At 38.6% G+C, this 21,651-nt stretch overlaps 2 protein-coding genes across 7 annotated transcripts in view; one reads left to right on the top strand and one right to left on the bottom strand.

Annotated features, from left to right (window-relative positions):
* The window catches only part of LOC121327403 (oxysterol-binding protein-related protein 9-like), a 70,817-nt gene extending 53,694 nt beyond the window's left edge, over nt 1-17,123 (top strand). For 4 of the 6 annotated variants that reach the window (XM_041271446.1, XM_041271448.1, XM_041271451.1 and 1 more), the window contains 13 exons: nt 1-133; nt 2,406-2,545; nt 3,788-3,906; nt 6,523-6,608; nt 8,030-8,201; nt 9,164-9,248; nt 9,825-9,935; nt 10,215-10,278; nt 10,594-10,734; nt 14,057-14,135; nt 14,436-14,527; nt 15,176-15,311; nt 15,774-17,123. The exon at nt 1-133 is cut by the window's left edge and continues 27 nt beyond it. In XM_041271446.1, coding sequence (XP_041127380.1) covers nt 1-133; nt 2,406-2,545; nt 3,788-3,906; nt 6,523-6,608; nt 8,030-8,201; nt 9,164-9,248; nt 9,825-9,935; nt 10,215-10,278; nt 10,594-10,734; nt 14,057-14,135; nt 14,436-14,527; nt 15,176-15,311; nt 15,774-15,848 — 1,433 coding nt within the window. In that variant the 3' untranslated portion in view covers nt 15,849-17,123. The remainder of the gene's footprint in view (nt 134-2,405; nt 2,546-3,787; nt 3,907-6,522; nt 6,609-8,029; nt 8,202-9,163; nt 9,249-9,824; nt 9,936-10,214; nt 10,279-10,593; nt 10,735-14,056; nt 14,136-14,435; nt 14,528-15,175; nt 15,312-15,773) is intronic. The other 2 variants (XM_041271447.1, XM_041271449.1) reach the window with 1 other exon arrangement.
* Nucleotides 17,124-18,795: 1,672 nt separating this feature from the next.
* Nucleotides 18,796-21,651, bottom strand: part of nrd1a (nardilysin a (N-arginine dibasic convertase)) — a 34,451-nt gene continuing 31,595 nt past the window's right edge. Inside the window, exon 31 of the mRNA XM_041270046.1 lies at nt 18,796-21,389. Coding sequence (XP_041125980.1) covers nt 21,189-21,389 — 201 coding nt within the window. The 3' untranslated portion in view covers nt 18,796-21,188. The remainder of the gene's footprint in view (nt 21,390-21,651) is intronic.

The following is a 21,651-nucleotide window of genomic DNA, read 5'->3' on the forward strand; positions in this document are numbered from 1 at the left end:
GCGTCACCTCCCCCAGTCACGTCAACCTGTCCTCCAACACGGTCCCTGACTTCTCCTACTCCAGTAGTGAAGACGAGTTCTATGATGCAGATGAGTTCTACCAGACCAGCACCTCCCCAAAACGCTGCATAGAGTGAGTACTGCCCTGGAACACTGTCTAGAGAGGTGTGAGTCTATTACTCTGATGTTGTCGTCCATTTTATAAAACGTCTGCAACAAGCATTCCTGATTCAACCCAGTCTGTCACATTCTGCACAATGAACGCAATAACCGCCTTCGTTTTCCATCAATCTTGTCCAAACTTTTATCATACTCTCCTTATTTTGTATTTAGAATTTGTTTTATTGATTTTCAGAAGGACCAATTATACACTTCCAGCCTCATAAACATTTTGGATTGCATTTGGCTGTAATCTGATAAACTCGATTTGAGATTGTGTGATTTATTAGGTGATTTTGAGTGCCTTTCTGTATGTGTTGCACTGGTTTTAGTATAGTAACGAATAAAAGTTCTTAAATAGGTGTCAAAATAAATAAATAAACAGCAAAACAAAACAGATATGTTTGTCTGTGGCAGAGTAAGGGTTAAGAGGAATATTTATTGGTGTTGGCCATTGGTGTAAGTGAGGTTCCAGACAGACCTGGAAATAAATGAGAGGCAAATGAAGAATCATGGTGGCTAAGTGACTTGTCCTTGGCTTTGAAGTGAATATTGGGCATATAAAACTGCCTGAAAACAACTATGCTGTACTTGCACATTACAAATATGAATAACTATTATTTAACTACATACCAATTCATGACCTCAAGAAGAAGTTTAAAATTGCAAACCTGTATTTGACATTTACTTTTTAATTCAAGAAAGCCAGTATTCGGTTTGGAAATGCTATTAGGTATTTCAATATTTCCATGTAAAAGAGTGCTTCATTTAGGTTTGTCTTTGCTTTTAGAATGAATGGGTGGAAGTTTGAATGGCTGTTCCCACAGGGTTAAGTTATGTTTTATACATTTTAATGAATCACATGAGACAAATCTGGGTAGGGGTTTGCCTCAAGTTACAAATGGGTGTGCTTTTCGTTGCTGAGTTAGAAAAACATTGCCTGCCTCCTTCCTGTTCCAACCCCTCGTGAGGCACAGGCGGAGCCTTCTGTTTTAATCGGCGCAGTTCCTCAAGTGTTTAGTAGCAGCACAGAGATTGCAGGGGAATGTCAGGATTGCAGTGACACTCTATGGGTGCTTGGGAATTAAAGTTTAGCAGCGAATGGCCCTGGCTCCAGGTCTCAGTGTTTTGGGAAGGAGGGACTGGGGAGGGGTGGCAGAGGAGAGCGGGTAAGTGTCCGCTTTGCTTAGGTTGCACTAACAGATGAATATTTTACTTACTAAAACTCATTAATACAAACTTTAATACAGTACATATATACATAAACCAGACAGAGATCACCCTTGTCGTTAATGATTTATTTGTTTATTTTAAAACTTGTTTGATGTATTAACTCTAGTTACTAGATAACCAAACCATCCTATTTACATAGTCGCATTTAGTAAAATAAAAGAAGTCACCTGTTTGAAGAGCTGTTTGTTTTAAAATGACAAGAATGAGGACACTGGAATCCCCGCACAGGCATGGGCCACTGTTTATCAATTGCCAGGAAAGACCTTACACTTTTTTGGAAATTGGTGCTTTAATCTCAAAGGACTGGCTAATTTTATTGCTCATATTTTAAGGGCAGTAGTAAAGAAATAATTAGTCATGTTTTTGTTTTTACATCTCCCTGGCAACTGGGGATATGTTTTAAAGCACTACAGCGTACTGCTAATCCATCTGTGGTAAAACTTAGACATTCTGTAGCACAAGTGATTGCATGCAGTACAAGAGAACTGCTGTTACAGCTGTGATAAGTCTGAAAGGCACAATGTGGATATAGCTGTACTTTTTCATTATACAGACTTGTCTTTTTGTATTTACATTTTATGCAGGCTCCACTACCAATACGATACTACTTTTTGATATTGCCATTTTCATATTAATGAAAAAAAATAAAATCTTTAAAAATACAAAATTTGGAAACGTTCTGCTTATTCAGTGTTAAGTCTGCCTTTTTTTCATTTAATGTATATTGTATTTGTTTGTTCAGAGTTCACTGCCTCTATAGCCACCAGTCAGCCTGATTTCTAAATGCAATATTCATGAAAAGCTACCATCACTTTCGTAGACCCCATTTGGATACCCAAGGTTTCTGTTGTGTGAAGCGGTCCTGTGTAATAATTCCGTTTTTTTTTAGCCTAGGCAGCTGCCTGCTGGAGTCCTGTATATTGATGGAGTGTTTGCTCTCTGTGCAGGGTGGAAAGGGCACTGCTGTGCTACGAAGTGGTGATGGGGTTTTGGTTTTTTCTTTTTCTGCACAGTCCGTCTATGGCCCCGGCAGTGCTGCCCCACAGCAGCACAGGGAGCAGTCTGAAACGTCCAGACACCAACGAGTCTCTCAACTCCTCCATGTCGAATGGCACCACTGATGCAGGTGAACCCAGGGGGACAGGGTTGAGAAGTGAGGAAACTCCCTGGAAATGACAACCTGATTTGAATAGATCAAGCTAGATTTGTTTTGTTAGCCTTTGCAGTGTTGATAAGGAATTGTTTAACAATAGACCCTCGCCAAACCATACACATGCAAAATCACATGGGGTTCTCATCTCTTTAATTAGTTCTTGCATGTCAAAGAAAAGCATTTACACAAAGAATGCTGACTGAAATAGAAGGCTGGGGAAGGTGTGTAAAAAATAAATATAAATAAATAAGTAAAATAATAGAAAGTAGTTTGGTGTTTTTCAGACTCCAGTAATGGTGCATGTCTGTCCCATTGTGTTCACGAATTGGGCAAGTCTACCAGACGCCCAAGCATGCTTGGTTTGTTGTGTCCTGACGGGAAAGAGAAAGGGAAAGGAGAAAAGGTCATTACTGATTTGTAAGCAGACAGACCTGCCCTGCATTTCATTTGAGGCATGTTGTTTGGATAGCTGTAATAAAATTTGTTTAACTATATTCTGTTTCTCAAAAAGAATGCGCTTCAACTGGATTCATTAGGTCATGAGAGTAATTTTCTGAAAAAAGGGGTGGGAATCCATTTATTTAATCACTGAAGTGAAGCATTTCCTCAGCTTGAACGCCCTGTGCACGTATGTGCTTTTTATATTCAGGAGTATATGATGTTTATGGGGAAGGTGTTCTACCTTACAAACATTTAATGGTAACATTGAAAGAAAACCAGGTAAAGATAAAACTGTCCCAAACGTTTCTTAATGAATGAAGTACAGGGAAAACTGAATTGTGAGAGAACATTACTCTGTACAGTATGAGAATATACAGTAGCTAAACCTCCAGAAGTCTTTGAGGAAAAGCCCAATGCAGTTCAGGACAGAAATAATATAATTGTTTAAAATACTTAAATATCTTTGCTAAAACACACAAGACATGCATTATACATTGTAGAGGTGTTTCCATGCATATCGGAATGACTGTTTATCTGTGCTGATATTCTATTGGTGTGCCAATTTAAATCAATGCAAATGACTTAAACAAAAGCAATAATACCTATTGTAGAGGAGGTTACCACTGGAGAGCACAAAACATTTTTTTGTCAAACAACACACGCCTACATATTTACATTTATAGCATGACCAGGACCTTGCTTGGACTCCCTGCATAATTATAATTGTATGCCAACTCACAGCAAACCCACATTGACAGTTAGAAAGCAGGAGGTTAAGAGACTCGTTGCTGTTGTTCACAGATCGGTTTGACAGCCATGATGACCGGGATGACGATGGGGAGGGCGAGTCTGTGGAGGAGCACAAGAGTGTCATCATGCACCTGCTGTCCCAGGTCAGACTGGGGATGGACTTGACCAAGGTGAGAGACCAGCTGTCTATCAGTTCTGCGGGTGTGGAGATGCTTCACAATGTGGCTCTCTTCAGTGGAATGTCCTATCCAATAAGACGCTCCACAGCTCTTAATAGGTTTGAAAAGACTACAAGGTCAATTTTAATGTTGCACCTTTTTGTTTTTTTAGCAGCTCGAAAAATGCCGTAATAAGTCATTCACCTTTTTAGAGTATGTGTTTTCTTCATCGGAACAGCATAAAAGCTGTTAATCGTAGAACAAGTTTCGCCCCTTTCAGTTTGTTGTTTCTGACCGGCTAGCTGACGATGTGCCGTGATTTGAGTGTGGTGCAGATACTGGTATTGAAAGCAAACAGTAGGAAAACGTTAGGTATGACTGACACCTGCTTTATTTGCTGTGATTTTCATCAGCTTGGACATCTCTACCCCAGATGCATTTGGTCAAATGCTGGTCGGAAGCAAAGAATACATTGAAAATTATTGTATTAAGTAGCATCATGTTTCAATTAATAACTTAAGCCTGCTCAAAAATAAATAGAATAAATTCATCTAAAAGGGGAGTGGTTTATTATGGTATTTTGTGAGCCCCTGAAAAATAAACTAGTTTTAATTGTATGTTTAATGAGCACTGCAGTCAGGTTACACCTTATCTCTCTTTATATAAGTCTGTATATAGATATGTAGTATGGCGCTTTTAATAAGTTTATAAATAGACATGACCTCTAACATTGATCCTGTATTCACCTTTGAGGAAACCCGACCGGTTGACGTCTGCTTCATTATAGAAGAATGTAGTAAAACATACACAGAGGAATTCTATTCTTTCATTCTTACTAATAAAAAAAAAAAAAAACTGTAAATGCAGCATTTTAACTAGATGGGCTCTAAGCTTTACTTCAAGTTTTCCAACAGCAGCAGCGCCACCTACCTTTTTAATATGTTGAATTTATGTAACCGCACTGTATTACGTAAGGATTCCCCCCCCCCCCCCCAATATTCCCACTGGTGTTCATTCCAGCTCCAATCTCTTTGACAGATAGAAAATTGTATGTATTGTAGGAGTATCTGTGCGCTCTGTATAGATGGAGATGGCTACTCCACAGGTCTCACACACATTGCCTGTGCCTAAGGGAGCAGCACCCAACCCAACTTCAACCTCCCATTGAGATATGACCTGCATCAATAACCAGGAAGGCATATCTCCAGATGTAGCCTGTAAATCTGTGTTCTACTAGATTAAAAGTTTAAACCTTTTACATATGTTTACTATTTAAACTTGCATGTGCATTTCTCAATAAAAAGTTGGCGTGATTATGTGCTTAGTCTTATTTAATATTTCCAATTATGCCACAGTATTCACTTGTAATGAACTGCTAAGAAGGACAAAGCTTTTTGAAAAAGCTTAAACATTTTGTAAAAATACAACAAGGTGTTTTATTGTCGTTTTACTGTTATAAAGTATAACCCTTTTCAGATGTATTTTTGTAACATCAACTGTGTAATGTTCATACCCTGAATTGTTCTCTAAAAGCAAAGCATTGTACTGTAAAAGCATAGCAATGTGTAATAAAGCATAGGTAAACATTGCAAAGAATTGTTAGGTTTGGTAAGCAGGTTAAACCTATAGTAAATGCATTGTATAACCATAGAAAAAGATTGGGAAAACTGCAAAAACACCATGCAGGAAAGGCAGGGGCTTGGGATTGCTCATTACAAAACCCTGCTAGTACAGCTGGAATGGCTCTGTCTGCTGATACAAATGCTTGTAAACGGTTTGCTTTATTGCACAACTCCAGGAAGGAAAATGATCAATAGCATCATTTACACAGACTTTGGACAGTACAAGGTTTGAGTACCAAAAAGAAGTTTACTTTGCCATTTGATAGCGAGGATCAAAACAAACTAATAAAAAAAGAAAGCTTAGTAAGTTATCTGTGAAAACATTGTCTGAGATTTTTTCCTCTGTGGGCAAATTGCCCATGTCAGTGTTTTTACTGTGAAGTATGAAATTTGCCACAGTGAAAACCTGCAGGTCATTGTGTAGAAAAGGGCACATGCAAATCGAACTGGAAACTTTTTGTAAGTTTCTTGCCTGGTAAGTTTGTGTTTGTTTGGTAGTTACAAAGGACAATGGCAGGGGATTTACAAACCACAAAGTCATCAGATTAGTGGTTTTTTTTTTTGTTATTGTTCTATTTTTTTCCTCTGGTTAACATAGCTTTACGGGAATGTAAAGAAGACTAATTGCATAGCAGTTTTGATTTAAGACAGCTGAGCTTGTCACCTGTACACTGGTCAAGCACTTATTAATCAAGCACATATTAAAACCTTGAATGGGTGAGTCTGCTATACAATGGGTGTCTTATTTCCATCGCTGCTTTAGATTAAATTGTAGGGGCATCTCAGACAGACTGGATTTGTTTCTGAGGCAAGCCTTTCTGCATGGAAACACATTTTATTAATCATAGATGGAATCAGTACAATTAAGCTGGTTTGGGGCATTATAAATACAGTTAAGATGAGGTTAACCTTTTTTAAGACGAACATTTCAACGAGAAGTCTTAACAGTTAAAATGAAAGATTTTATTTGTAATCAGTGTCTCACCTTTCCTGTTTGTTGCGGCAGGTGGTTCTTCCTACGTTTATCCTGGAGAGGAGATCATTGCTGGAAATGTACGCTGACTTCTTTGCACACCCCGATCTGTTTGTCAGGTAAATCTATACTACATCTAAAGAACTCCTTTATATTTTCCCCAAATCCTGATGTCCACAGGTCTAAAACCAGGGTTTATTTACTGGTTGTCAGATCTGACTATTGGGGTTGATAGACCCTACTGTTTTCTCTAAAGAATATGTTCTTGATAACTTTGCAGACCTTAGCAGTTTGCAGATACAGCTTTCTTTCTGCTGTGTCTGCCTCCTGCTCTTCATCATGTCAGCTGACCTGGGGCATTGGGCATTTTACTAGAATTGCGTCATAAATCTTACAATGTTTTAACCAGACAGATAATATCTAGGAAATATTGGCAAGTGTTTTTAAAGTGGTTGCTTGCCTTGCAGCCTGTGCCAAGAAACATGGTGCAGAGTTTTAAAGTCTGAGGGCTTTGCTGATTACAGTGCTGGTATGTTAGATTATACTGCTAGACAAGCCAGTTTTGAAATGTTGTGAAGGCGTTTGTAGGTCTAGCAAGAGCACGATTGTCCCCAAGCTTGGGTTTATTCCATCAAGATCATGCTAAAGGCTGAATCTGCTGTGCAATGGGATTTTACTGTTCATTTGTAATCCCAAGTAGCATCTAATCAGAATTCACTTCCAGACCCTGCCCAGTTATCCTTCCCTCCTTTTAACATACCATTAAAACCATTATTATTATTATGAATTCTCATTTACAAAGAGCGGCAAACTGTTGTTGAAGTGGTGTCTAAACATCAACTCTGCAGACCCATACAAATAACTCTCACTTTTTGTATTTAGATGGTTTTATGTAATGTGTACTATGTCATGTGCAACAACTTTACCCTCGACTCCTTCTGACACTAAACATCTTTGAATGACACAAACGTGGATGTATTCAGACAGATATGATGAATGTGAATGTTAATACAAATACATAGGATTGATTGATGGGTACATCTTTTTTCGGGTATTTACAATACCTTGATAACTAATTTATTCCAAAGGATAACACTCAAAGGTAGAATATGTAGTAATACTAAAAAAAAACCCAAAAAACTAGAATTTACAAAATGCATTTCTAGATTACTGCGTCCTTATTTCTGGTTTATAAAAAGTCACGGAAGAAGCAAAGTGCTCTAATTTGGTTCTTGACACTTGCATGACTGCATGAATTTGGTCACTAGCACACTTATTGGGTGTTTTGAAGGCACTTGGCTCATAACAACTGCATAGTCTGTCGTGTTGTTGTTTATTTAGGATCGTCCTCCCACAGCTAGGTTTTGTAACTCTTCTCCAACCCGCAAACCCAGCGTCTCTCATTGTAGCTGGGTGGGTAACGCGTGGATGTGTGATTCTTGCCACTCAGCCCTGTGTAGTTGCCGCCAGCCCCTGCGATTGATCATGCCAGCCTCTGCTTTGCTCTCTACAGCACATGTCTAATGCATTTTTGTGATAGTATTGCAGATCAGACGGATCCCAGGGACCGCATGGTGCAGGTTCTGAAATGGTACCTCTCTGCCTTTCACGCAGGACGGAAGGGCTCGGTGGCCAAGAAACCCTACAACCCCATTCTGGGAGAGATCTTCCTGTGTTACTGGGACCTGCCTTCAAACAGCGAGGAGAATGCAGTGAGTCCAGAGTACTTGTGTGTGTGCGTGCGTGTGTGTGTGTGTGTGCGCGCGCACAGCTGTCTAAACAGAAACCCACAAAGTACTGAAATGCCCCAATTTACCAGGCATGTCTCCTCTTCAGAGTGATGCTGCTTGTTATGTGTTTGCTGGCATTTCCACAGAGAGCAGTTGCATTTTAAGTGCATCAATTTATTTTTTCATGCATAATGCAAATGGGAACTGTCCTTTTAAATTATGCATATGGTTAGCTTTAACCTCACTGACCTTTTATAATTAATAATTGAAAGTTATGGATTTTAATATCAACAACCCTTTGTAGGCTGGTTAGCATGTATTTTAAAACTGTTTCCAGCAGCCTACCCAATAGGCTGGTTGTAAAGAACTACAAACCGAAAGCCTGATTGAACAGCTGTGTGCATTAGCAGTGCTAGAAGGTTCATATGGGATTGCCCAAAGCCCTGTGCATTTTTTTGTTAATGTATTTGACTGGACTATATCTCCAGCACCCAGTGAAATTCAGAATTGACTTTAAACTTCTCTTACATATGGCAACCAGCAGTCAGACCCCTGTCTACAAATCCAAACTCCTTCCTTAAGCCTCAACTGGTCCCATTGTAACCATAGCTGGACTTTAAAAAAATAAATAAATAAATAAATAAAAAACATATTACAGTACCAAGCAATCCACCTGTATTGCAGTAACCATTTCTCCTTGGTGGTACTCCCAGCATAACCACAGGTAGGTGCTTGATGCAGTCCAGCTTGACTCCTGATAGTTTGATCAAATCAACCACTTATGTAATCTGCCCAGGGCTAGTTCTGTGTGCTTTAGACTGGGTTTCATAATCATGGAGATTGGGCTTACAGTTTGTATTTTAGGACCCATTTGTTTGATTTTGGCTGTAGTAGTTGATGAGTATTGTGACACGAACACGATCGATGCCCTTTGTTCTCCCCAGGAGCCTGTTTCAGGGGGGCCTGCTCCTTGGTGCAGTAAGAACGACGTGTCCTTTGTTGCAGAGCAGGTCTCACATCATCCACCCAGTAAGTTCTGTCTTTTTATTAAAAATTGGTTGTGCGTCACAGTGGATTTACAAGTGATCACGAGCGAGTTCAAGCCATGGATTAGCCACATTTCTGTCACAATTTATTGATGATAATTGGATTTACATTGTATGAAAATCTGGTAGTAACATTTAAGTTAAGAATATCTTGTCTGTATGTCACAATTACATTTATGCATTAATCTGGAGAATCGCTTATCAAATTGTGACTAAACATTTAATTGTTAATTCTTATCTTCTACTGTTCTGTTCTGTAACCCTGTTGATATTTTATGGTCATTGAGTTTTTCATCATACTGATGGCTCTAGTTTTGAATTTACAGCTGTATGTTCCTGACTTTCCATTTACACTTTAAACCTTTACAGCCTTAATGTCACTTAGGGAAATGAACAGGGTTTCTCTGGGGCGCATGGATGTTACTCATTTATAGCACATTATTAAATACTTTACCAGGGAGATGCCACAGTTGTGCACTGCAACAATCCATTCACAGTGAAGCTGAAGTGTTTGTGTATGGCTATTGATTTGCCTCCTTGTCTTGTCTCTGCTTTGCAGTTTCTGCGTTTTATGCTGAGTGTTACAGCAAGAAGATTCAGTTCAATGCTCACATCTGGACAAAGTCCAAATTTTTAGGAATGTCAATTGGGGTCCATAATATTGGACAAGGTGAGTTTTTAAAATTTCTTTTGAATTCGCTGAGAATAAGGATTTGTGTAGATCAACAGCAAGGAGCGAACGTCTTTAAATCGGCACAGTCTGTGTTGGGTTGTTCCCATGATCTAGACAGCTGTCTAAATATTCCTAACACACTGCCTGCCTCTAATGTGAAGACTAAGACTGCTCGTGGTTTTCTCACGGTCTAAAATGTATCCACTGTAACATCTGAATACTACAGATATTATAGGAATGTGCTTTTATAAACATTATTATTTAATTTTTTTTAAGGGTGTGTATCATGTTTAGAGTATGATGAACACTATATTCTCACTTTCCCCAATGGCTACGGAAGGTATGTATTCTGCACATTTGTGTATGTAATTTTCATAGTGCTTTTCAAAGGACTAGAAGCTAAGAAATTAAATGGTTAATTAAATGCTTAAATGTATGTTCTTCACAATGATTATATAACATTTCACAAAAGTAATTTTGATACTAGTTTATAGCACGATGCTGGCAAATTATGAGAAGACGTTCTTAATGTTATTTCAGATATACAGAAAGGTAACTACTTCCAGGGTTATGTAAGACAGACACTGTTTAGTCAGTTAAGATGTATCCTGCACAGTACTGGCAAAGCCAGTGTTTTGTTTTCTTCTCTTGGCAGGTCCATTCTCACAGTTCCTTGGGTAGAGCTGGGAGGGGAGTGCACAATCTCTTGCTCCCAGACTGGATACAGTGCCAGCGTCAGCTTCCACACAAAACCTTTTTACGGCGGGAAGAAGCACAGAATCACAGCCGAGATCTTGTAAGTGCTTTTAGAAACTTATTTTAAAAGCCCTTGGGCAGCTTACAATTCATATATAGTGATCGAACATTTCTGTAAATATACATACATGCATACATGCATACATGCATACATACACAGTGTCTATAGAAAGTCTACACCCCCTGAACTTTTTTCACATTTTGTTGTGTCAGTGCCTCAGTTTCATGCATTTAAATGAGTATTTTTTCCACTTATCTACACACTATGCTCCACACTGTCAAGGGTTAAAAAGGTTTTATTGAGAAAAAAATTATATATTAAAAATACAAAACTGAAAGATCAAAATTGCATAAGTCTCCACCCCCTGAGTTAATACTTGGTGGAAGCACCTTTGGCAGCAATTACAGCTGGAGTCTGTTGGGCTTGGTCTCTACCAACTTTGTACACCTAGATTTGGCAATATTTGACCATTCTTCTTTACAAAACTGTTCAAGCTCTGTCAAATTTCTTGGGGAGCGTTGATGGACAGCAATCTTCAAGTCATGCCACAAATTTTCAATTGGGTTTAGGTCTGGGCTCTGACTGGGCCACTCGGGGACATTTACCTTTTTGTTCCTTAGCCACTCCAGTGTAGCTTTGGCTGTGTGCTTTGGGTCGTTGTCATGCTGAAAGGTGAACTTCTGTCCCAGTTTCAGCTTTCTTGCAGAGGGCAGCAGGTTTTCCTCAAGGACTTCTCTGTACTTTGCTCCGTTCATTTTCTCTTCTATCCTGGCAAATGCCCCAGTCCCTGCTGATGAGAAACATCCCCATAACATGATGCTGCCACCACCATACTTCACAGTAGGGATGGTGTTCTTTGGGTGATGCGCTGTGTTGGGTTTGCGCCAAACATAACGCTTTGCATTTAGGCCAAAAAGTTCCATTTTGGTTTCATCAGACCACAAAAGTTTTTGCCACATGGCTACAGAATCTCCTGAGTGTTTTTTTACATACTTCAAACGGGATTCAAGGTGGGCTTTCTTGAGTAATGTCTTGCTTCTTGCCACCCTACCATACAAGCCAGATTTGTGGAGTTCTTGGGATATTGTTGTCACATGTACGCTTTGACCAGTCTTGGCCATAAAAGCCTGTAGCTCTTGCAAAGTTGCCATTGGCCTTTTGGTAGCCTCTCTGATCAGTCTCCTTGCTCGATCATTCAGTTTGGAGGGACGGCCTGATCTAGGCAGGGCCTTGGTGGTGCCATACACCTTCCACTTCTTAATAATCATCTTGACCATGTTCCAAAGTATGGTCAAGGCCTTTGATATTTTTTTTATACCCATCACCTGATCTGTGCTTTTCAACAACTTTGTACCCGAGTTCTTTTGAAAACGCCTTGGTGCTCATAGTCTTTGCTTTGAAATGCACTAACCAGCAGAGGGAACCTACAGGAACTGGTGAATTTATCCTGAAATCATGTGAATCACTACAGTTTAACACAGGTGGAGGCCACTTAACTTGGTGGGTGATTTTGAAGACGATTGGTTACACCTGAGCTAATTTAGGAGGGGTGTGGACACTTATCCAACCAAGCTATTTCAGTTTTTATTTTTAATTCAGTTCTTAGAAATTTGTAAAATATTTTTACACTTGGAAGTTGTGTGGTAGGATGTGCAGATAAATGAGAAAAAAAAAAAAAAAACTATTTTAATGCTTTTTAATTCACTCAACAACACCCACAGTTAAGAAATGTTCAGTAATGATAAACAAAATGACAATGTTTGTTAATCATGTAAAGCTGGTATCTCAGAGAAACGGATAACGACATAATGTCTGTACAGCATTGAGACACTGTTTTTAAAAAACCCAACTGTACTGCTGAACCTTGTTTCTTTAATATTAGCATCACAATGGTATCCATGTATTATAAAAAAATAAGTTGGGCCTCTGCAGTGAGTTACAGGAAAACAATTCTTATAGGAAATGTAGCCAAACTTACGCTTTTGTGGATGAGGAAGAAAAGTTAGAAAAATAGATGTCTACAGTTATTTATTTATTTCAGCAATTTTTTTTTTTTTTAATTAAATTTAATTAATAGCTAGTTGAGGCATCTTTTAGCAGTAATAACCTCTTTTAAACAATTAGCAACTCAACCAAAGTTTCTCAATCAGATTTGTATCAGGACTTTGACGAGGCCATTTCAGAACCTTGATTTTATTCTTCTTTAACCATTCTGAAGTAGATTTTGATGTGTGCTTTGGATCATTGTCGTGTTCGAATGTCCAGTTGTGTAGCGGAGGGTTTCAGATTTTGGCCAATATCTTTTGGTGTGCTATGAAATCCATTTCCTGTGCCATTAGAGGAGAAACAGCCCATAGAAGGATATTACCACTCCATGTTTGACAGTAGGTGTGGTGGTGTTTTCTTTCTACGCTTCACCAGACTTTCTCCAAACGTAACGACTATCAGCGTGACCAAATAGTTTTTTTGTTTTGTTTTGTGTTTATCACTCCATAAAACCTTTGACTATAACTCATATCCATCATTAAAATTTTTTGCAAACTTTAAGCGATTGTCCTTGTGACGCTTTCCATAAGAATGGCTTTTTCCTTGGCCTGCAACCATTGCGACCTTCACCATGCAATACTCAGCCTATGGTTGAAATGGAAACCCCAGTCTCACTTGCAGCCAGTTCACTTTGAATATCTTTGGTAGTCAATCTCGGATTATTATTAACCTTCCTCACAATTCTTCTACTTGTTCTGGTGAAAGAACCTTCTTTCTTCCAGATGAGGGTGTGTTGTGACAGTACCATGAGTCTTGTACTTATCGATTTAATAGAAGCAATAGTTGAAATTGGGATACTCAGATGCTTGGAAATTTTCTTGTATCCTTTATGAAAATAAGTAATGTTCTGCCTAAGGTCTTCAGATAGCTCTTTACGTTTTCCCATATTGACTTATTGGTAATGACAGCAATCATCCTGTGCCTAATCCTAATTACTAAGAATGTTCACCTACAATCCAGTATTATCTAGACTTTTCTAGAATTAGGTTTTGTATTATCATATTGAAATTTCTAGCACCTTGTAGACAATACTATCATAGCATCAAACGGCATGAATACTTTTGAATTAGCATTTATGGAGTTTTGCAAAAAAAAAAAAAAAAAGCTGAAATAAAATTGTGGACATCTATTTCTTGTAACTTTTTTGTCCCCATCCACAAAAGCAAAACTTTTGCTGCAAAAGATTTTATATAATACACAATTGTCACTATGTAGTAATGATATACCCTGAAACACATTCAATTTAAAGTACAGTAGTTGGTGTTTCTTTCCTAGGTTAAATGATTCTCTTGTACCTTTTCCCCTCTCCTTGCAGTCCCCCCAATGATAAGAAGTCATTCTGTTCCATTGATGGCGAGTGGAATGGTGTCATGTATGCAAAGTGGGCATCGGGGGTAAGTGTGCACCTCACTCTCGTTGAACCCATAATACAGACTTCCTGAAATGTTACTGTGTGATGGGAGGGGTTCCTTCTTGTGATGCACTAGAAACTACAGGATGTAGAAGGCAGGTTAGAGTTTTTTTGATCAACTGGTTTCAAAAGTATAGCCTGTTTGTTATAGCCAGTTTCAGTGCTCCACTGGCAAGTGTTTGTTTTATATTTTTGTTAATCGTAGTTGTTTCATCAGCCTGCCCATGTGACTGCTAATGGGTGTAAGCAGAGACCATGTGCAACTGTTAGGCTTGTCTTGTAGGAGAGCAACTTGTTTATCGACACCAAGAAGATGAGCACGATCAAGAAGAAAGTGAGGAAGCTGGAAGACCAGTTGGAGTATGAGTCCCGGAGGTGAGGAGTTGCTTCCTTTTTCTTATATATAGATATATATCTCTATCTATCTCAGCAACTGGGGGATATGTTCTGTTGGAATCTGACAGAGATGATGTATATGACTGGGTGATTTATAAAGACAATCTGCCACTGCACAGCTCTTGTGGGATAAACACTCACCACAGAGCAATAGAACTTGGCAGATGCACACATTCTCTAAAAGCATAATGTCCAATTAAAATAAATAATAAGAAAGCTGTGTTTGCTTGACATTTTTATAATGCTCTCTAAATAAAATTGATCACTGCAGTGTGCTAAAATTGATACAGTACCTGGGGAATATGGTACCTGAGATCATTGTACACCTGGCACACTGCAAGCAGTTTCAGTATGATTGACAAAATTAGTGTTATTGGAAATGCAACCCTAATGCTGATGTGTTTTCACTTATCTGCCAGTGTTGTGATGGGTTTAGACAACATTAACTGATTTGGCAGGAACTTCCCTTGCTGTATATGTGGCAGACATGAAGTATTATTGTATGTATGTCACTGAAACAAATTGGGGAATATTAACTAGAAACAAGTAACAAACATAAGGTTACTAATCTTGGATTACATTACGTAACAGCTGCCCTTTTTTTAAACAAACCTCCTTTCATTTCAGCCTATGGAAGGACGTGACGGTTAATTTAAAATTAAGAGACATTGATGCTGCAACAGAAGCAAAGCACAGCCTTGAAGAGAAGCAGAGAGCGGAGGCCCGAGAGAGGAAGGAGAACGAGATGCAGTGGGAAACGCGGGTGAGTACACAAACAGTATTCTGCTGGCTGTTCACTGAATGCGCTGTGAACCAGAAATCTTAAAGTACATAGAGGTGTTTTTTTGTTTGTTTTCCCAACCATGGTCTTCAAGTACACAAAATTGCATTGCAGTGTGGTGATAAACCTAGACTCCAGTACAATCAATGTAGCTCCACACTGTTTAAATTCCTTACTGAGATAAAAACCTGGAGTTCAGGAACCCAAGGACCACAACTAAAAAACATTTTCCAAAACTGAACCGTGCAATATAAGTATAAAGAGGTATCTCGTGCAATGTTTTGTTATCAGAATATATTCTGTGCCTGGTTATGATTTAAGATGTTTTATTTTAGCCCTAGGATCTTTTTATCCTTTATTTTTTTTATTTTTTATAATAGTTTTCTAGCTAACAAGAATCAGCTAGCATCATTGCACTTCAGTAACTCTGTTTCTGCTTTGCAGTTATTCCATGAGGATGGAGAATGCTGGGTCTATGATGAACCCCTTTTAAAACGTATGGCTGCCAACAAACATTGAGAATGGGTGGGAGTTGAAAAAAGCAAGGACTTTGAGTCTTCAGTAGAACTCTTTAGAAACCGCTTATTAAAGCCTTTGAATGACAGAATATTTACTCTGCTTCCCCCCACCCCTCCTTCAGAAGTGATGATTTCTCTCAAGGTCTGCTCCGTGAGCCACCGCCGTCATAGATTTTTAAGCAAGTCTAAAGAACCCTGAAGCATCTTTCTTCTTTTTTTTTTTGGAGGGAGGGGAGTGGAGGGGTTGGTCTGCATCTCAGGGAAACGGATGATTTGAGGAAGAAACAATTTCAGAAACCTTTTGTGGAGGAGGGGGAGAGAGTGGGAACCTTGCTTGCTGAAGTAGCCAGCAGTGGCTGTATTTTTTTTTCCTCCCTGTTGATATCGGCTCTGTGAGGATATGAGCACCTTTGAACCTGCAGTGTCATTATGCATAATCCAGAGATCTCTCTCTCTCTCTCTCTCTCTCTCATCACTGTACAAATGTATATTGAAAAGAAATCTGCTCAGTCAGTAGGGCAAGTTACAGAAACTGTTTTCCAAACCAGTGCATTAACACTGGACCAGGCTAGAGTCGGTGGATCAACGGACCAATTCCTTGTGCACTCTGTTATTTTACTTTTAAGGGACCAGGTAACAATAGCAAGCCTATTTTTTTTAGCACTACCCAAGATAAGGCTTGCCCATTTAGTAAACATGAACCAATCACATTGTTAGATAAAGAAAAAAAAAATCTGTGCTTTTGTCATCAGAAATAAAAGTGATCGCTACAAGCTTGCAGGCTCTGTGAAAGTTCTAAGTTAAGACTGCAGAAAAAGCTGGATGTTCACATGTATCCAATCCTAGCCTGGTTCAATCTGTATCCAATCCAGTGATCCTGTGTTAGTGTAAATGGCAATCTGCTTAGCATACCTTCTACAGACATGTAAACATAGCAAGAACTCCATTTCATTTTGGATCTGTTTATTAAAGTAGACATCAAGATGTTTAGGAATAAATATATATAATTTCTCAAAGTCAATAATTTTATTTTTGTGTGTTAATTAAAATAATGAATTGATGCCTTGCTGTTCTTTACAGTGTCTCTCGCTTGAAGAAAAATAAATCGGTATTTTTTTATTTTAAAGACTTATTGTTTCTAAACTTAACCGATGACTGTACCAGATTCTCCTGTTTATTGATGCAGATATTAAACCTTAATAAATTTCCCATTTTTGTTTTGCATATGTTTCATGTATTTGTATTTAATTCATAATAAAGCTGTAGCGTGATGGAATTGTTTTTTTGTTTTTTGCTACACGGATGCTCAAGGCAAAATCCATACAATAGATACAGTGCCTTGCAACAGTATTCAGACCGTACCTATGGTGTCCCATTTTGCGAAATTACAAAATGATGCATACACATTTTTTTTAAACGTAATATTTTATTCAAAACTTGAATGCTCAAACTGAAGACTTCTAAGGGTAAGATAAGTTACAGTAAATGTCAGCAAAAACTGAAATACGTTTACTCAATATTTGGTGGAAGCACCTTTGGCAGCAATTACAACCGGAAGTCATTTTGGGTAAGTCTCTACCAGCTTTGCAATTTGTGCCCATTCTTCTTGGCAGATTTGCTCAAGCTGTCTGATGTTGCTTGTGGATTGCTTATGGACAGCAAATTACAAGCCTTTCCACAGATTCTCAATAGGATTCAAGTCAAGACTTTGACTGGGCCATTCAAGGACATTCACTTTCTTATTCTTAAGCCACCAGTGTAGCTTTGGCCTTATGCTTTGGATCATTGTCCTGCTGAAAGGTGAATTTTCACCCCAGTTTTAAGTCTTTAGCACACAAACAGGTTTTCCTCTAGTATTTGACTGTACTTTGCTCCATCAATTTTTCCTTCAATCCTAACAAGCTTTCCAGTCACTGCTGAGAAGCATCCCCATAGCATGATGCTGCCACCACCATCTTGACTGTAGGGATGGTGCTGACTGGGAGATGTGCTGTGTTGGGTCTGCGCCAAACAGAAAGCTTGCCCTTTTAGACCAAAAAAGTTCCAATTTGACCACAACACCTTTTGCCACATTTTTGCAGGATCACGCCGATGCTTTGTTGCAAACTCCATGCAGGCTTTGGCTTATTTTTAGTAATGGCTTCCTTCTTGCCACCCTGCCATACAGGCTACTTTTGTGAAGTGTTCTGGATATAGTTGGCTGATGCACATTTTCTCCCAACTCAGCCATTGAACTCTGTAGCTCTTTCATAGTTGTCGTTGGCCTCACAGTGGCATCCCTCATCAGTTTCCTCCTTGCCCGGCTGCTCAGTTTGGAGGGATGGTCTGATCTAGGGTGGTACAATGCACCTTCCATTTCTTGATGATTGAATAGACCGTGCTTACAGGGTTATTCAGAGACTTTGATATTTTTTTGTACCCTGATCTGTGCTTTGCACGGATTTTATCCTTGACTTGCTTTGAAAGCTCCTACATCCTCATGGTTGACTCTTTACTTAATTCACTACCTGAGCAAGGAACCTTACAGAGACAGGTGTTTTTATTCTGAAATCACAAGAACCACTAATATTGCACACAGACAAGGCCATTCAACTAATTGTGTGGCTCATTAAGTTAAGTTCATTTTGTGCACCTGAATTTAGGTTTGCCACAGGAAAGGGTTTGAATACTTATGCAATCATGACTTTTCCATTTTTATTTCATAATTATCTATTTACTACTTGATTTTTGTTTTTGCTTTGAATGTGTGGAGTAGGTTGTATATATAACACATATTAATTCCTACTTCAAAGTGTCATGGCTGCAAGCTCTAAAGCAACAAAATGTGAAAACTGAGGGGGTCTGAATACTTTTGCAAGGCACTATGTCAATGTTTCTACAGAAAGTTCTAACAGGCAACATTCCTTTATAGGGGTAGGGTAGACAATGAAATCATATCAGCACAATAGCAGGTTTACAACCAATTTAATAAAGTACAGTTAAACTGATGCCATGATTTATAAAAGCAGTCAGCAAGCACTGCATCTCTTAATAACAGTATTGTTTTAGGCAATCCTAAGTGCTTGTTTGAAGTGATGAGGATGGTGCAACGTTCTCAGTGTTCCTCAAAACCATGTCGTTACCACTCGCACAAAGTAGTCTTACAGCCAAAGTCAAGTAGTCATCTATGTTCACAACACACCACTCTGTCCTTGCCTCCTCTACGGCGCACTAGAGATTGCCGACTATAAATCTGACAAAGGAAGTGGAATAAATACTTCTATTTGAATACACTGTATAGAAAATTGATGCATTAAGAAAAGCTACAAATATTTAAGTGAAGAGATGGCTATCAGCTCAAAGCAGGTGCAGATAAGACAGGTGACATGCAGTAACTGGGCAGGCGCATATATATAAAAATGGTCTCGGCCCATCCCCTAGAGTTGCTAGGTAACAGATTATTATACAACAAATCAGATTTAAATTATGAACAAATTCCCTGTGTCCCACAGTAGTGAGTGTCCTGCTCTTTCAAAAGTAAAGGGCGATTTTCAATAAAAGGAAAAAAAAAATAAAAAATTAAGTACAGTTTAATCCACTCATGTGCAATGTGTGTTTGTAACTGGTGAGTGATCATCAGGATTTGTCAGTGCGCCATCTTTGTCCCCTTAAACCTAACCTTCCAAATGTATTTATCTCTCAACTGAATTTTTGGAAGGTAAACCTATGTAATAAATACTTTGTAAGTCTTTATTTATTCTAAGACCAACTTTCTCTACAATAGTTCAAAGTAACATTACAGTTAATGTGAGGCTGAAGTTAATGCATATGCCATAAGTTAGCATTACAGTATGTACTGTAATTATTGGAAGTACTTGTGACTTCAAGGTAATGTTGCATTTTACACACACTAAAGAATAAATTACATAATGACCCAAAATATTGCTATTTTTTAACAGTAGAACATATTGTAAAGAATAAGTGTGTCAGTAAATCTGCATTATTAATAATACATGTATATGCCCCTAAATATTACATTTGAATTGCTATTTCTAGGGTAGAATTAAGATTAGGTCTTACACTTTTCATTTTTAACAAATAACCCCCCTATCAAACCAAAGGCACAAAAGCAAAAAACAAAATTATGTAAAGCTCTCTTTCATCCCAGACTGGAAGTTGGCACACCCAATGAATAATAAGAAGAAAATTAAATGCGTATCAGTTTTCTGCCTAGTAAGGTAATGGAAGAAAAAAGAAGAGAGCCTTTTTATGCTCACCAACCTTCTACTGTCCTTGCTCTTAACAGGATATCTGAGCAGATTTCAAGGTATTGATTGCAGTGGAACAGTTGTAAATATTCATCTCAGAATAAATACCAACCAAGAGATACAAACACACACCTGCAGCTGTCCTACTACAAAAACCTGTTTCAGTTCATCACTATTCTTTTTAACCATCTTATTACATATACACCAACCAATGACAAGTATGCAAAAACCATGCTCTCCAAAAAAGAGACCTTGCATTTTGGGGGATTGAATTAACTAGGATTTTTTTTTATTGATTACAAATGAAATGGTGATGGTCCTTAAAAGTCCTTGTGTTTTGAATCTGAAAGTATCTCAATTCAATTACCATCATCAGCATCCATGATCAAAGCAACAAGGAAAACCTTCACAACCAGCATGAGAACTGTAAGAAACTTAAAACCAGCTTTGATGAACGCCTTGACAAACCGAAGCATAAAGCATTTGACACAGCAAAGGTTTTTCCTTAATTCTGGTTTAGAAGAGACAGCATTGAAGTGGGGTTGAAAACTTTCGAAAGCGTCAGTGGGGTGGTTCAATCCTGGTAACTTCAGCACAAGCCTATCACTTCTAATGAACGTGGACTGGCATTACACAGATACCGACTAAGGCTTATTCAATATAGTCCCACAAAAAAAAAAAAAAAATATATATATTTCAACAGCACCCTTTTTTAATGTAATATCAACAGTCACTGTTGAAACACTGCAGCATGTCAAAGTCTACTCCTGGTTTATCATATATCGTTTTCAACACGCCTCTGGATTAATCCTGACCCATCCTTCATCCCCTCTGCAATCTCATCCCTGAGGAAGTAGATCCCCAAAGCAAGCAGGGCTGCACAGCAAAAACTCGCCACTTTCTAATTAAAAAAGATTATAATTCACAGCACAAAGGGAGGAAAGAGAAAGGTCAATGTGCCTAGAAGACGATGTTTTAATTTGCAGAGTTGCCAGATACTAGTACTTGCTAGCCTGTTGTTGTTGCACGCTGAGGAATGCTAATCTTTGAGGAGCTGTGTAGCCCACACCTGGCTGCCTGGGAGAGCAGGCACTCTACTTGAGGATCTTGTGGAAGGGATAGACGTGCAGGGTAGAGGTAAAGGCGCGGATGTCGGTGATTGCGGTAACGTCTGCCATTATCGGGGAGACAGGAAGGAATGTCAGCTGGGACACCTCTCCATAAGAGGAGCTCTGCGAGTCTGGAGGACTGGAGCTGCTGGCAGTGTCATTCTCCTTCTCTCCATAACCAACCACCTGGGAAGAAAACAAAACAAAACAAAACTTCAATAATTTTATACCCATTAATCCCTTGGTCAGTTTGGTCTTGATCTATAAGAAAGCAACACTGATAATTTGCATACAGTAAATAAAAAAATAAAAAAGCAATAAGGCTGTGCTTGTAACGCAACAACCTCAAATATTTAGAAATATTGTTTCTGAACTGTCACTGACCACTTGGTAAAGGGGTTAAGTAGTATTTGTGTACTTTTACTTCTATTTAATACTGAATGCCAGG

Source organism: Polyodon spathula, chromosome 14 (assembly GCF_017654505.1).
Source record: "Polyodon spathula isolate WHYD16114869_AA chromosome 14, ASM1765450v1, whole genome shotgun sequence".
Taxonomy (NCBI): domain Eukaryota; kingdom Metazoa; phylum Chordata; class Actinopteri; order Acipenseriformes; family Polyodontidae; genus Polyodon; species Polyodon spathula.